The 15,788-nt window shown below is 43.8% G+C and overlaps 1 protein-coding gene across 4 annotated transcripts in view; it reads left to right on the top strand.

Moving 5' to 3' along the window:
- Nucleotides 1-15,788, top strand: part of scn4ab (sodium channel, voltage-gated, type IV, alpha, b) — a 104,094-nt gene that overhangs the window by 33,399 nt on the left and 54,907 nt on the right. For all 4 annotated transcript variants that reach the window (XM_078161776.1, XM_033645880.2, XM_078161774.1 and 1 more), the window contains exons 6-8: nucleotides 3,537-3,665; nucleotides 3,761-3,852; nucleotides 3,947-4,207. In XM_078161776.1, coding sequence (XP_078017902.1) covers nucleotides 3,537-3,665; nucleotides 3,761-3,852; nucleotides 3,947-4,207 — 482 coding nt within the window. The remainder of the gene's footprint in view (nucleotides 1-3,536; nucleotides 3,666-3,760; nucleotides 3,853-3,946; nucleotides 4,208-15,788) is intronic.

Below are 15,788 nucleotides of genomic sequence, written 5' to 3'. Positions count from 1 at the left end.
ACACGACTACACAACACTAGTACACACCACTACACACCACTAGTACACACCACTACACAACACTACTACACTACACTACACAACACTAGTACACTCCACTACACACCACTAGTACACACCACTACACAACACTAGTACACACCACTACACAACACTACTACACACCACTACACAACACTACTACACACCACTACACAACACTACTGCACACTAGAGCTTAGATTCTCTGCCCGGCCCGCGGGCCCAAGCCAGGTCGGGCCGGGAGCACCCCCACCCCCCCCACCCCCCCCGACAGGCCCATGCCTGGTCAGATATGATGTTTTGTTTTTTTTAAAGCTATGATTTGATAATGTTATGGGCTGTGTGTTGTAGCGACCCTGCAGTACATAATAATAACTGCAGAATAACTGCATCATCCTTTCCACACGTCCTGGCGGACGCTACAGTATTATAAAAAATAAAATTAAACCACACTTTGTATGACACATAAAGCTACAACAAACTTAGTTACAATGTTGCAACATTGTGCGCGCACAGTCCTTCACCACCTGGATCCTAAAATAAACACCTGTTTTATTACATAATCATGCTCCCGTGTTGTGCCATTCATTAAGATCCTATGTTTCTGTCATTCAAATAACAAGACTTGTGGTTTAATACTCTTAATTATAACAGCCAACTTATTGAAAAATGTTGGGTTTAAATCGGGCTCGGGCCGTTAATTACAGTTAATTGGACGGTTCGGGCCAGTCCCGGACATAACGTGCACAGGCTCGGGCCGGGTCGGGCTGGATTTTTTGGGCCCAATCTATGATCTACTGCACACCACTACACAACACTACTACACACACTACACAACACTACTACACACACTACACACTAATACACACACACTAATATGATTCTGACCAGCTGTGTCTCCATGGCAATGAGATGATGACAGTAGAAACAGGTGTGACTCACTGAGGCTCCACCTGTTTGAGTTTCTTCACACTTAGACTCTTCAGGTACATTGACCTGATCATCACCAGTGCAGTAGTAGTGTGACACAGGTGGGTCCTGATGATCTGATCACACCTGTTTGTGATCAGCACCTGTTTGTAATCACACCTGTTTGTGATCAGCACCTGTTTGTGATCACACCTGTTTGTGATCAGCACCTGTTTGTGATCAATACCTGTTTGTGATCAGCACCTGTTTGTGATCACACCTGTTTGTAATCACACCTGTTTGTAATCACACCTGTTTGTGATCACACCTGTTTGTAATCACACCTGTTTGTGATCAACACCTGTTTGTGATCAGCACCTGTTTGTGATCAGCACCTGTTTGTGATCAGCACTTGTTTGTGATCAGCACCTGTTTGTGATCACACCTGTTTGTGATCAGCACCTGTTTGTGATCACACCTGTTTGTGATCAACGCCTAAATTTTGTTGTGCGTTACTTTTATATTTTAAAAGATGAGCAACCTGCCGTCACTTTACTACTACTACACACAATACACAACATTAATACACACTAATACACACACACTTACGTGATTCTGACACACTGGCCCTCATTTATCAATCTTGCGTGGAAATTTGTGCAGATCTGAGCGCAGGATTCATCTTACGATAGGACACACGTGTGATTTATGAAACATTCGTATCTGACCAGTTCCAGCGTACAAATGATCAGGCTTTGATAAATGTGGCGGCTGAAATCGATCGTCATTAGCATGTCACGCCCTTAAATATTCGTGGTTTAGAGGCCTCGCCCTTTGAGGTCACAACATGGAGAGGAGAAACATTGCAAAGAAGAGAAACTTTCCTGAGCTGGTAATTGACACCCTCACGTCTGAGGTGGAGGTAAAAGTAAAAAGTGGTTAGACTTAAAGCTGGCAACAAAACGCCCTTAGGCGTAGCAACACGCAGACTGGAGGAGGCCAACCAGACCCCAGCCTGACCCTGACGGGGACCAAGGAAAGAATCTCCTCACTAATTGGGTCAGAATCTATCTCTGGTATAAGTGGTGGTGGTGGAGACACAGACACACTTGCGTCGGAGCCGGAGCAGAATGGTAACAAACAGCCCTCTTTTTGCTTGCATTGTAAAATCGGACAGTTAATTTAATCTGACAGTACACTATTGTCCAAATAAATAGGCTTACACATGTTATTAGCACTTACACAACTTTAAGGTGTACTTTACATTTTAGAAGCGATGAATGAGGTCCTGTCTCCTCTGTATAGCCCCCAGTGGAGGCTGTGCTGGCCACGGTTCCCTGGGCATTGGTTCATCTGGTTGCGCCAGCACATCAAACGGCACTCCATTGTCGAAAGCAATATTGTGCAAAACTGCACAGACCAAAATGATGTCGCACACCTTTTCTGGGGTATACAGCAGCATTCCCCCCGCTGGTCCAAGACAGAGTCACCTGCCTTTGAGCAACCCGAAGTAGCGCTCCACCGTGACCCATGTGCATGTATGCGCACTGTTAAACCTGCGCTCCTGCTCTGTGGCAGGGTTTGCCAGCAGGGTTATGAGGTATTGAGGGGATAACTTTTGTCATCTAGAACAAGAACCATACCAAAATGATAGTTAATTAATAGCCTACTTTGTTTAGATTTATTTACTCCGGTTCTGCAGTGTGCCCTCCCGTAGCCGTGCACCCACGCAACTGTTATGGAATATAAATGAGTCGTGCGTCCCCCCCGGCCACTTGGCTACCACGTTTAGTAGTGATAGCCTGGCATCACAAATTACCTGTAAGTTAATATAAGAGTGGTAATTTTTGCAATTGATGAATGTGTAATCATTCATGGCTGTTTTATTTCATTTTGTTTTATTTGTTTTGGGAATCCTTTTTTAATATGTACTGAATATGTGGCTGCTTATGCTTAGATGACAAGTTTGTCGTTTGTTTTATAATTATTTTCAGACTCAGCCATTTTGCTGTGCTGCACCGCAAATCTACACTGACTCAAACTTGTGTACACAAGCTGAGACCTGACGTGAGATGTGATCGTAGCGTCCACTCACGTCCAAATTGATAAATGCCAAGCCTTGCGTGGAAATGGTTGTGCGCACAGTTTTCTGTCGTACATTCGTTTGATAAATGAGGGCCACTGTGTTTATGGCAATGGGCGATCTGCCGTCATCATGTGTATTGTAAGTATTATTTGCTGCAGCCTGTAGGGGGCACTGACAGGAGTTTATTTTTGATCTACAGATTATTTATTTATTTATTCATAAATTAATTATTTGTTTATAGATAAGATATTGATTAATTGATTCCTCACAGCTACCAGCTAGAAAATAAAAACACGTCTATAAAATGACGTTAGATGTTTATGTTGTTGTTTTAGGGGCAGGGCAGCTGTGGTCTGGGGGGGCAGTGGGTTGTCACATCATCAGAAGATCAGTGGTTTGATCCCCAGCTCCTCCAGTCTGCATGCTGAAGTATTGTGTTTAGGGGGAGGGGTTCTACTGATGGCCATGTGATCAGTGTGTGATCAATGTGTGTCTGACAAACTTCTCTGTCGTTGAACAGGTATGTGTTTACCTTCATCTATACATTTGAAGCAACAGTTAAAATCATGGCCCGAGGATTCTGTGTCGGAGGTTTCACCTTCCTCAAAGACCCCTGGAACTGGCTGGACTTCATGGTCATCAGCATGGCGTAATCCTCAAAGCACACCTGAGATACACCTTCTCATCACGGACTCAAACACACATGACAATGATGACAATGATGATGATGTCACTGTGTTTCAGGTACCTGACAGAGTTCATAGATTTGGGAAACGTCTCTGTGTTGAGGACGTTCAGAGTTCTTCGAGCTCTGAAGACAATCACAGTCATTCCCGGTCAGTTTGTGTCTCACATTAAAATCCACTTTGATTCCATGGTGATGAGTTCACAGTTCTGATTGGTCGGTCTGCTTTTAACCCTTCCCCTCAGGTCTGAAGACGATTGTCGGAGCTCTCATCCAATCAGTGAAGAAGCTGGGTGATGTCATGATTCTGACACTGTTCTGCCTCAGTGTCTTCGCTCTGGTTGGTCTGCAGCTCTTTATGGGAAACCTGCGGCAAAAATGCGTCCTAATACCTCCGCTGTCGCTTAGCAACTACACGTCTGACATCAACCTAAACGTCAGTTACCATGGAAACAATACAGGAAGCAGTGAGGACTTTGATTACTTTGAGTTCATCAACAATCCAGGTACGATGAAAGTTTGTGAATTACAAGGTTCAAATATTAGCACAACTACATCTAATATGATGACAACTAATACTATAACAACGACTACTACAACTATCAATTCAATCAATCAATTTTATTTTATAAAGCCCGATATCACAAATCACAATTTGCCTCAGAGGCTTTACAGCATACGACATCCCTCTGTCCTTATGACCCTCACAGCTGATCAGGAAAAACTCCCCAAAAAACCCTTTAACAGGGAAAAAAAACGGTAGAAACCTCAGGAAGAGCAACTGAGGAGGGATCCCTCTTCCAGGAAGGACAGACGTGCAATAGATGTCGTACAGAACAGATCAACATAATAAATTAACAGTAATCCGTATGACACAATGAGATAGAAAGAGAGAGACAGAGACAGAGAGAGAGACAGAGAGAGATGCAGGACAGACGGTAAAGATAAAAGCTTACAACAACATTAATTTAAGTAATAATAGTATAATAAGAAGCATGGCTATTGTGGTACAATATGTTGTAGGTATATATTAATATATGATACTTTATGTTTATGACAATAATAATCATATGTGTATAATGACAGAAGTATGACTAATGATAACAGCAGCAGGAGGCATCACCCAGGTACTTACAGGATGTCACCATCTCAATGTCCATTCCCTGCATGTTCACCGGTGTTGGGGGGAGGAGTCTGTGCTTGCGAAAATCCACCACCAGCTCTTTGGTTTTCCCCTAGTTGATCTGGAGGTGGTCCCTCAGGCACCAGTCAACAAACACCTGGTTCAGGGGCCCCGGTACTGCAGACAACCAAGTCCGATACACAATCCTGGGTCCTAACAGACTGTCGGTCCGTGAGGTAGTCCAGGATCTGGAATGTGAAGTGATTAGCCACCCCTATGTGCTCCATTTTGTCCCTCAGAAGTCGAGGCTGTATGGTTTTGAAAGCGTTGGAGAAATCAAAGAACATGATTCTCACAGAGCTTCCAGGCTTCTCAAGGTCAGAAAGAGCTCCATGCAGGAGGAAGATGATTGCATCGTCCACCCCAGTGCAAGGCTGGTATGCAAACTGCAGCGGGCCAGTTAGTAGCCCAGTTAGTGACATGCAGTAGAGCCCAGTTAGTGACATGTAGTAGAGCCCAGTTAGTGACATGTAGTAGAGCCCAGTTAGTGACATGCAGTAGAGTCCAGTTAGTGACATGCAGTAGAGCCCAGTTAGTGACATGCAGTAGAGCCCAGTTAGTGACATGTAGTAGAGCCCAGTTAGTGACATGCAGTAGAGCCCAGTTAGTGACATGCAGTAGAGCCCAGATAGTGACATGCAGTAGAGCCCAGTTAGTGACATGCAGTAGCGCCCAGTTAGTCACATGCAGTAGAGCCCAGTTAGTGACATGCAGTAGAGTCCAGTTAGTGACATGCAGTAGAGCCCAGTTAGTGACATGCAGTAGAGCCCAGTTAGTGACATGTAGTAGAGCCCAGTTAGTGACATGTAGAAGAGCCCAGTTAGTGACATGTAGTTGAGTCCAGTTAGTGACATGCAGTAGAGCCCAGTTAGTGACATGTAGTTGAGTCCAGTTAGTGACATGTAGTAGAGCCCAGTTAGCGACATGTAGTAGAGCCCAGTTAGTGACATGTAGTAGAGCCCAGTTAGTGACATGCAGTAGAGCCCAGTTAGTGACATATAGTAGAGCCCAGTTAGTGACATGCAGTAGAGTCCAGTTAGTGACATGCAGTAGAGTCCAGTTAGTGACATGTAGTAGAGCCCAGTTAGTGACATGCAGTAGAGCCCAGTTAGTGACATGTAGTATAGCCCAGTTAGTGACATGTAGTAGAGCCCAGATAGTGACATGCAGTAGAGTCCAGTTAGTGACATGCAGTAGAGCCCAGTTAGTGACATGCAGTAGAGCCCAGTTAGTGACATGTAGTAGAGCCCAGTTAGTGACATGTAGAAGAGCCCAGTTAGTGACATGCAGTAGAGTCCAGTTAGTGACATGCAGTAGAGCCCAGTTAGTACTTGTAGTAGAGTCCAGTTAGTGACATGCAGTAGAGTCCAGTTAGTGACATGTAGTAGAGTCCAGTTAGTGACATGCAGTAGAGCCCAGTTAGTGACATGCAGTAGAGCCCAGTTAGTGACATGCAGTAGAGTCCAGTTAGTGACATGTAGTAGAGCCCAGTTAGTGACATGCAGTGAGTCCAGTTAGTGACATGTAGTAGAGCCCAGTTAGTGACATGCAGTAGAGTCCAGTTAGTGACATGCAGTAGAGCCCAGTTAGTGACATGCAGTAGAGCCCAGTTAGTGACATGTAGTAGAGCCCAGTTAGTGACATGCAGTAGAGCCCAGTTAGTGACATGCAGTAGAGCCCAGATAGTGACATGCAGTAGAGCCCAGTTAGTGACATGCAGTAGCGCCCAGTTAGTCACATGCAGTAGAGCCCAGTTAGTGACATGCAGTAGAGTCCAGTTAGTGACATGCAGTAGAGCCCAGTTAGTGACATGCAGTAGAGCCCAGTTAGTGACATGTAGTAGAGCCCAGTTAGTGACATGTAGAAGAGCCCAGTTAGTGACATGTAGTTGAGTCCAGTTAGTGACATGCAGTAGAGCCCAGTTAGTGACATGTAGTTGAGTCCAGTTAGTGACATGTAGTAGAGCCCAGTTAGCGACATGTAGTAGAGCCCAGTTAGTGACATGTAGTAGAGCCCAGTTAGTGACATGCAGTAGAGCCCAGTTAGTGACATATAGTAGAGCCCAGTTAGTGACATGCAGTAGAGTCCAGTTAGTGACATGCAGTAGAGTCCAGTTAGTGACATGTAGTAGAGCCCAGTTAGTGACATGCAGTAGAGCCCAGTTAGTGACATGTAGTATAGCCCAGTTAGTGACATGTAGTAGAGCCCAGATAGTGACATGCAGTAGAGTCCAGTTAGTGACATGCAGTAGAGCCCAGTTAGTGACATGCAGTAGAGTCCAGTTAGTGACATGTAGTAGAGCCCAGTTAGTGACATGTAGAAGAGCCCAGTTAGTGACATGCAGTAGAGTCCAGTTAGTGACATGCAGTAGAGCCCAGTTAGTACTTGTAGTAGAGTCCAGTTAGTGACATGCAGTAGAGTCCAGTTAGTGACATGTAGTAGAGTCCAGTTAGTGACATGCAGTAGAGCCCAGTTAGTGACATGCAGTAGAGCCCAGTTAGTGACATGCAGTAGAGTCCAGTTAGTGACATGTAGTAGAGCCCAGTTAGTGACATGCAGTGAGTCCAGTTAGTGACATGTAGTAGAGCCCAGTTAGTGACATGCAGTAGAGTCCAGTTAGTGACATGCAGTAGAGTCCAGTTAGTGACATGTAGTAGAGCCCAGTTAGTGACATGCAGTGAGTCCAGTTAGTGACATGTAGTAGAGCCCAGTTAGTGACATGTAGTAGAGCCCAGTTAGTGACATGCAGTAGAGTCCAGTTAGTGACATGCAGTAGAGTCCAGTAAGTGACATGCAGTAGAGCCCAGTTAGTGACATGCAGTAGAGTCCAGTTAGTGACATGTAGTAGAGCCCAGTTAGTGACATGCAGTAGAGTCCAGTTAGTGACATGTAGTAGAGCCCAGATAGTGACATGCAGTGAGTCCAGTTAGTGACGTGTAGTAGAGTCTATTATTTCACTATTATTTCACCCTAAAGCTAATTAGGGCCTGAGCGACGACGAAGTCGTCCGTGAGGACCCTATTGCAATCGCGCTGTTTATTATTATTATTATTATTGTTCTGCCCATATAATCCCCAATTTGGCCCCTTTACCAAATTCAAAAACTCTTTCCACCACTAGGTGGCGCTATAATCAAGGACAGTGTGTTTTGGGTCATAACTCCCATATACTTTGTCGCACATTCAAAATCCTTATATCCACGTGTTCAGTGAATTGTGCTGAAACTTGTGATATAGGCCACGCCCATTTCCGCCTACCGTTTTTTTATCACAAATTCAGAAAATGTTGCAAACCTACTTTTTCGAAGTCCTCCCAGGCAATTTCACCGATTGGCATGAAACATTGCACACAGCATCTGTGGTCCATCCCGACAAAATGTTATTAAAAGAATTTTGATATTCCAAACAATACTCAACTTATTAAATAACAACTTCCTGCAGATTTCGTTGTAAACAGGAAGTGCTGCATTTCTCCACATTGGTGTATCCGAATGACATGAAACTCAGTTTCCTACTTCCCCATGAGCCCCTGAGGCTCTGTGCAAAATGTCAGGCGATGACCACCAGGTGGCGCTCTTTAAATTGAAGTATTTTATATCTCAACATGGGTTGGGCGGATTGTCACGAAACTTGGTATAATTATTGTCAATGCCCTCTTGAGGATATCTGATGAAGGACTAACTAATCCGCCACTAGGTGGCGCTCTGGTGGCCATCTATTTTAATATTTGGCACTGTGCCAACATCATAACACTCATGAAAATAAAATTGATAGGTGTGGTAAAGACTGGCCCCTGTAACTCACACACCAAAAATGACCAGCAGGTGGTGCTATTTTCAATGCAAAAGCGTTTTTGGCTAATAACTCCCACAAAATATGTCGCACATTGTTAAACCTTCTATTCACGTGTTCTCTGAATTCAGCTGAATTGTGTGGTGTAAGCCACGCCCACTTTCGCGATAACTTTCCATTCGCTAAATCGCGACAAATGAAAAACGTTACTTTTTTTAACTCCTCCTAGGCGATTTGACTGATTTGCACCAAACTTTGCATGTAGCATCTGTGGACCCTCCTGACAAAAAGTTATTAAAAGAATTTTGTTTGTCCGAAAGACGCCCAAAATATAAAACAACAAATTCCTGCACATTGTTTTCAAAACAGACAGTCTTTCATATCTTGACCAAATACAGTCCGATTACCACAATACTTTTGCTGATTGTGTTCCATGGCCCAATGAGAGTTTGTGCAAAATTCGGTGCAAATCGGCCAATAGGTGGCGCTCTGGTGGCAGTCTAATTAGTGTGAATGGAAGTAAATTGGAAAATCTTCAAATCCTCTTCAAAACTCATCGACTTTCAACCTCTTCTTTCCCTCATACTTTGAGCTAGAGACACCATGTCAACTTTTAAAGAGTCAGAAGACCTTGAACGCATTAGTTGTACATAATTATCTATCTTTATCTTTATTTCGACCATGACCAATATTCTTTTGTTTATGAACACTGGTAGATAACTATCTTGACACCAGATGGTCTTTGGCTGCTCTGACGCTACCGTCATAAAAACAAGAGACCGCACATGCGCAGTTGCGCACTCTCAGCTGATTGTAAACAGATAAGATGGCGACAAGACGCAACTTCAGTGTTCATTTAAAGCTAGACGTTTTGAAATATTCCGAACAAATGTCGGGGGAATACGCCGCGAGGCATATGACGCCTGGTATGCAGAGGACGGCAACAAGACGTTCACAAAAGGAGGGAACATGAGAGCAGCTGACAAACGCAAGATAACAGCTTACCGTGTCCAGGTCCAGTAATTTCCTCTTTGGTTGGTGTCATGACTGCCCAGTATCTGGACAACCGAGCCATGGCGGAACACAGGTATGTGGTGTGTCAGAGGAGAAACGAGCCCTTAACATTTCTCTTTGTGTTAGGTAACGTTAACGGCGTTAGGCTGACCAAACGTCCTCTTTTGCCCCAACATGTCCACTTTTCACGTCCTGTCCGGGGCGCCCGGGTTTTTTTTTATAAACTGATAATGTCCGGTTTTCCGTGTGTTTGTGTGTGTGTGTGTTAGAGTGTGGCACGGCCGCATATTTCTGCTCGAAGCCGAACCAAGCCCGACATTATTTATAACCAAAGCACTGAGTTTGTGCCACACAGTTGTTACGGTTACAGGCTCTTTAACCCTATGGGCCCGAACGATGCATAGTCCGTCCAAATTCACACCTGTTCTTCTCTGTGGATTTTCTCCGCGACTGCGCGTCATAACGAAAAGCCACGCATATCACGTGAAACAGTGATATCATAGCTTTCAGACAAGACTACAAGAGCACTTGTCGGTAGTCCAGTGTTTTCACAGCGAAAAAAAAATGATAAAGTTACACTAAAATTATGTATAACAGAGCTTTCATACAGCTCTGCACACACATTACTGTTGGATGGATTACTTGTGAATGCAGGCTCGCACAGAAATGCCACGCATATCACATGAAAGCGCAGGAGGAGAGCTTTCCAGTGATACCATCATGCTATAAATACAGGTTAATTGTCTACAAAATAAAAAGCTGATGAATTTCTTTACAATCCATTATACAGATCTTGTTATCAGTCACTTCATATAGTGAGGAATATCGTATCTTACCACGTCTTAGGCTTGCGTGTGTTTCTCCCTGTCTATCCACATTTGTAGTCCGGCTTTCAAGATGCAAATATCTCCATCAAACTTTGTATGACAAGACCAGCTACTGCAAACAAAGTGGCAAATATTATCTTGGAGGACATCATTGCACTTGGTTGACTATTTTTCTATGATCTTAGATGTAAATATTGCATGTTTCTTTCAGATAAAACACATTTTTGACTTGTGAATGAGTCAATGGAATTTCTTGCAATAATGAAAAAATACTGGCAATCATGTCCGCCTGGCACAAACCACATGTTTTGGACAGCTGTGAAGTGACAGAATGTCCCACCATCATGGTTCTTATATTGCCAGATTCCAGAGAGTCTCCCCTCTTCATATATGGCAGAATATGTCTTTTTCCAACTTGCTATGCTGAGATACATGTAAAAATGTAAGAATTTAGTAACACGGATTAGTTTTTTTCATTGATATAAAAATTTATATAAAATACAGGCACATAGAAGGACATGAAATGATGGCAAATCTGGATATCCCACATTGTCCTTAAAAAAAAACAAGATATAGCGTGTGTGTAGCCTTTATAATGACTGTGATATGAGCTTAAAAGTAAAGGCAGTAAAAAATACCCCAAAAACTCCTAGGGCCCATAGGGTTAATCACTTATTGATGCTGTTTTTGAAGTATGAATAAGTCAGTAAGTAATTTATTCCATTGAAATATCAGTGATGTATTATAGAAAAGTGATTTATCTTTTTATAAATGACAAAAGGCACATCTGCCTCATTCTTACCGTGGTTTCGTGATACTACTCAGAATTGTGATACTTTCACTGGTATCGTACCGTGGGGGGTGGGGAGAGGTGGGGCGTTGGGGAGTTGGGGGGGGGCGCCGAGGGATGGTTCGCCCAGAGCGTAAAACTAGCCAGGACCGCCTCTGGCACTGATATTTTTACCGTAACCATCTTTTTATCTATGGAAGCCCATTTTCGCCAGTAATGGAAAAAAATCGCATCCTAATCAAAAATGTGAGATAAAAAGTCATAATTATGAATGTAGCCTAGTTTTCAAATTAATTTGTGGCATGTTGTCTTGTAAGGTGTGTGGCATCACGGTGGCTGCAGATGGGACAGAGGATGAGATGATTCACTGTTTCAAGGCAGGACAACTAGTACACTGTGCAGTAGTAAATAGTAAATAGTGGTGATTTACAAAAACACCAAAAACTATTTTTACTGTTAAAGTAAAGTTTGTTACTTTAAATAATACAGTACTTTATTTGTAATACTAGAAAAAAACAATTTTTACTGTAAAGACAAGTTTACATAAATATTTCTGCTGTTTCAATTAAAAAAAAAATACAGTATTTGTATTTTCAAATTTGGCTGTGATTATTTTTTCTTTTATTAAAAGTCTCCTTCAAATAGTAGCCTGCCCCTATTTGTAGCCTGGTCCCAAATGATTTTTTTGTTAATAGTGGCCCCGGCTACTATTTGAGGAAATACAGTATGTATGTAACATACAGTCACTGGCCACTTTGTGTACATCTGTCTAATCTAATGCAATCCAGTAGAACGACTATACCATGATTTTTTCCCCGAAGCTTATACATTTTCAGTTATTGTTGACATCGTCTAGAAAGTGGTGACTCAACTTTGTTTATTATTGAGGTCATAGTGAATGGTGGTGGTGTACTGAGGTGACCTCCTAATTTTGTCTAATTGAGGGAAACAAATATTAGGAACACTTTTAAATACACTGCTCAAAAAAATAAAGGGAACACTTAAACAACACAATGTAACTCCAAGTCAATCACACTTCTGTGAAATCAAACTGTCCACTTAAGAAGCAACACTGATTGACAATCAATTTCACATGCTGTTGTGCAAATGGAATAGACAACAGGTGGAAATTATAGGCAATTAGCAAGACACCCCCAATAACGGAGTGGTTCTGTAGGTGGTGACCACAGACCACTTCTCAGTTCCTATGCTTTCTGGCTGATGTTTTGGTCACTTTTGAATGCTGGCGGTGCTTTCACTCTAGTGGTAGCATGAGACGGAGTCTACAACCCACACAAGTGGCTCAGGTAGTGCAGCTCATCCAGGATGGCACATCAATGCAAGCTGTGGCAAGAAGGTTTGCTGTGTCTGTCAGCGTAGTGTCCAGAGCATGGAGGCGCTACCAGGAGACAGGCCAGTACATCAGGAGACATGGAGGAGGCCGTAGGAGGGCAACAACCCAGCAGCAGGACCGCTACCTCCGCCTTTGTGCAAGGAGGAACAGGAGGAGCACTGCCAGAGCCCTACAACATGACCTCCAGCAGGCCACAAATGTGCATGTGTCTGCTCAAACGGTCAGAAACAGACTCCATGAGGGTGGTATGAGGGCCCGACGTCCACAGGTGGGGGTTGTGCTTACAGCCCAACACCGTGCAGGACGTTTGGCATTTGCCAGAGAACACCAAGATTGGCAAATTCGCCACTGGCGCCCTGTGCTCTTCACAGATGAAAGCAGGTTCACACTGAGCACATGTGACAGACGTGACAGAGTCTGGAGACGCCGCAGAGAACGTTCTGCTGCCTGCAACATCCTCCAGCATGACCGGTTTGGCAGTGGGTCAGTAATGGTGTGGGGTGGCCTTTCTTTGGGGGGCCGCACAGCCCTCCATGTGCTCGCCAGAGGTAGCCTGACTGCCATTAGGTACCGAGATGAGATCCTCAGACCCATTGTGAGACCATATGCTGGTGCAGTTGGCCCTGGGTTCCTCCTAATGCAAGACAATGCTAGACCTCATGTGGCTGGAGTGTGTCAGCAGTTCCTGCAAGACGAAGGCATTGATGCTATGGACTGGCCCGCCCGTTCCCCAGACCTGAATCCAATTGAGCACATCTGGGACATCATGTCTCGCTCCATCCACCAACGCCACGTTGCACCACAGACTGTCCAGGAGTTGGCGGATGCTTTAGTCCAGGTCTGGGAGGAGATCCCTCAGGAGACCATCCGCCACCTCATCAGGAGCATGCCCAGGCGTTGTAGGGAGGTCATACAGGCACGTGGAGGCCACACACACTACTGAGCCTCATTTTGACTTGTTTTAAGGACATTACATCAAAGTTGGATCAGCCTGTAGTGTGTTTTTCCACTTTAATTTTGAGTGTGACTCCAAATCCAGACCTCCATGGGTTAATAAATTTGATTTCCATTGATAATTTTTGTGTGATTTTGTTGTCAGCACATTCAACTATGTAAAGAACAAAGTATTTAATAAGAATTTTTCATTCATTCAGATCTGGGATGTGTTACTTTAGTGTTCCCTTTATTTTTTTGAGCAGTGTATATTGCACTCCAGTACACCAACACCACCCACTACAACCTCAATAATAAAGTAGAATAATCACCTTTCTGACAAAAGCTGAAAATGTAAAAGCTTTGTAAACATACAATGTGTGGCAGAGCTGTTGTATTGGATTGTATTAGATTGCACAGGTGTACCTAATAAAGTGGCCAGTAAGCCCCACATTTACACCACCAATGCCTGCTCTGGATCTCCCCGCAGCCCCTGGTTGCTCGGCAGCCTCAGCCCCTGAGACCATGCTGATCAAAAGTTATTAAAAGCTTTTCTCTTTGTCAAGGGCTGTGGCGGCTATGACGCCGCCCTCGCCACCAAATCAGTTGGTTTTTTGATGGCTTCAGCGACCTCATATCCTCACGAAATTGATACACAGGTGAAGAATGGCGAGCTCTTACATCTGATAGGGCCGTTGCCCATGGGGGGGACAAAATGCCTCTATAGCGCCCCCTTGAAATTTTCAAAAAACCCTCCCCATAGGGATTTTCTTGGAGTACGAAGATGAAACGTCACACCACGTCAGGGTTACGTTACTCTGAGTTTTCACATAACTGCTTAAGTGATGCGTGCTGCTGGCCCCCCACGATAGCGCGGAAGAGCGAGGACCCGGTCACAGCTGCTTGCAGCTTTAATATGGACATTGCTACTCGAGCTATCACTTGCGTAGTACAACAGCTACAAGCTATATCACCTGACGCACCGAAATTTATCATGGGTGATAAGACTTACTAAGTGCTTGGATCTTTATTACGGTTCCATAAAAGGGGCTTATAAATCTCTCCGGAGAGCTTCACTTGCGTCTGACCATAGTGTTGTTTATTTGGTTCCATCCTTCAAACCAGTCCTGAAGCAGTACAAGCTGATTAGTCCCAGTCTGGTCGGAGGAGTCTATTGAACGTCTCCAGGATTGTTATGCCTGCACAGACTGGGATATGTTTAAGAACTCATGTGAGAGTGTGGATGAGCTCACAGAAACAGTGTCTGACTATGTAAATTTTTGTGAGGGGTTAATTATTCATAAAAAATCAATCTCCATCTTTCCGAACAATAAACCATGGGTCTCAAAATCAGTCAAAAACGCTATTAATAAGAGAGACATCAGTTTTTATTAAGGTGATATGGACACATATAATGAGCTACAAAAGCAGGTCAGGAAAGAATTAAAACTTTCCAAGCAGCGATACAAGGATAAGGTGGAGAACTTGTTTATCACTGGCAGCTCACGCCCTGCGTGGGAGAAGGTGAAATCCTTGCTGGGGATGCAGTCCAAAAAGTGTAACATCTCCTTAAATGACAAAACTGACTATGATCTGGTGAATGAATTGAACATACATTCAAACCGTTTCAATGTCAATGATTTTAGCCATGAACTGTCTGTGTTTAGGGGCACAGCTTTAGAGCAGAACAGCGCAGTCCATGTTGATAAGGGGAGGGTACAGAGACTGTTTCAGGGTGTTAAGGAGAGGAAAAGTCCAGGGGCCCCATGTACAAAGACTTGCATGGATTTCCGACTGAAACATGGCGTACGCTTAAATCCAGAAAACGTACACATGAATCCAAGCACATTTCCTTTGTACATCCCAATCAACGTGGAATTGACCGCACGTTGGAGTACCCGGCCCCTCCCTGTCCATGCCCCCATTTAAATATGCAAATCATATTTAAATGAACCCTGCACCTGAGATTCCCCTCTCTGCACGATCAGAAAACTAAAACAAAAGAATGAGTAAGACAGGAAAAAAGTACTACTACTACTGCTACTACTACTACTACAGCTACTGCTACTACTGCTAGTACTATTACTGCTACTACTACCACTGATACTACTGCTACTGTTACTGCTACTACTACTACAGCTACTGCTACTACTGCTAGTACTATTACTGCTACTACTACCACTGCTACTACTGCT

Source organism: Epinephelus lanceolatus, chromosome 18 (genome assembly GCF_041903045.1).
Source record: "Epinephelus lanceolatus isolate andai-2023 chromosome 18, ASM4190304v1, whole genome shotgun sequence".
Taxonomy (NCBI): Eukaryota; Metazoa; Chordata; class Actinopteri; order Perciformes; family Serranidae; genus Epinephelus; species Epinephelus lanceolatus.
Note: the sequence above shows the minus strand (reverse complement) of the source record. Positions and strands in the feature narration are given on the sequence as shown.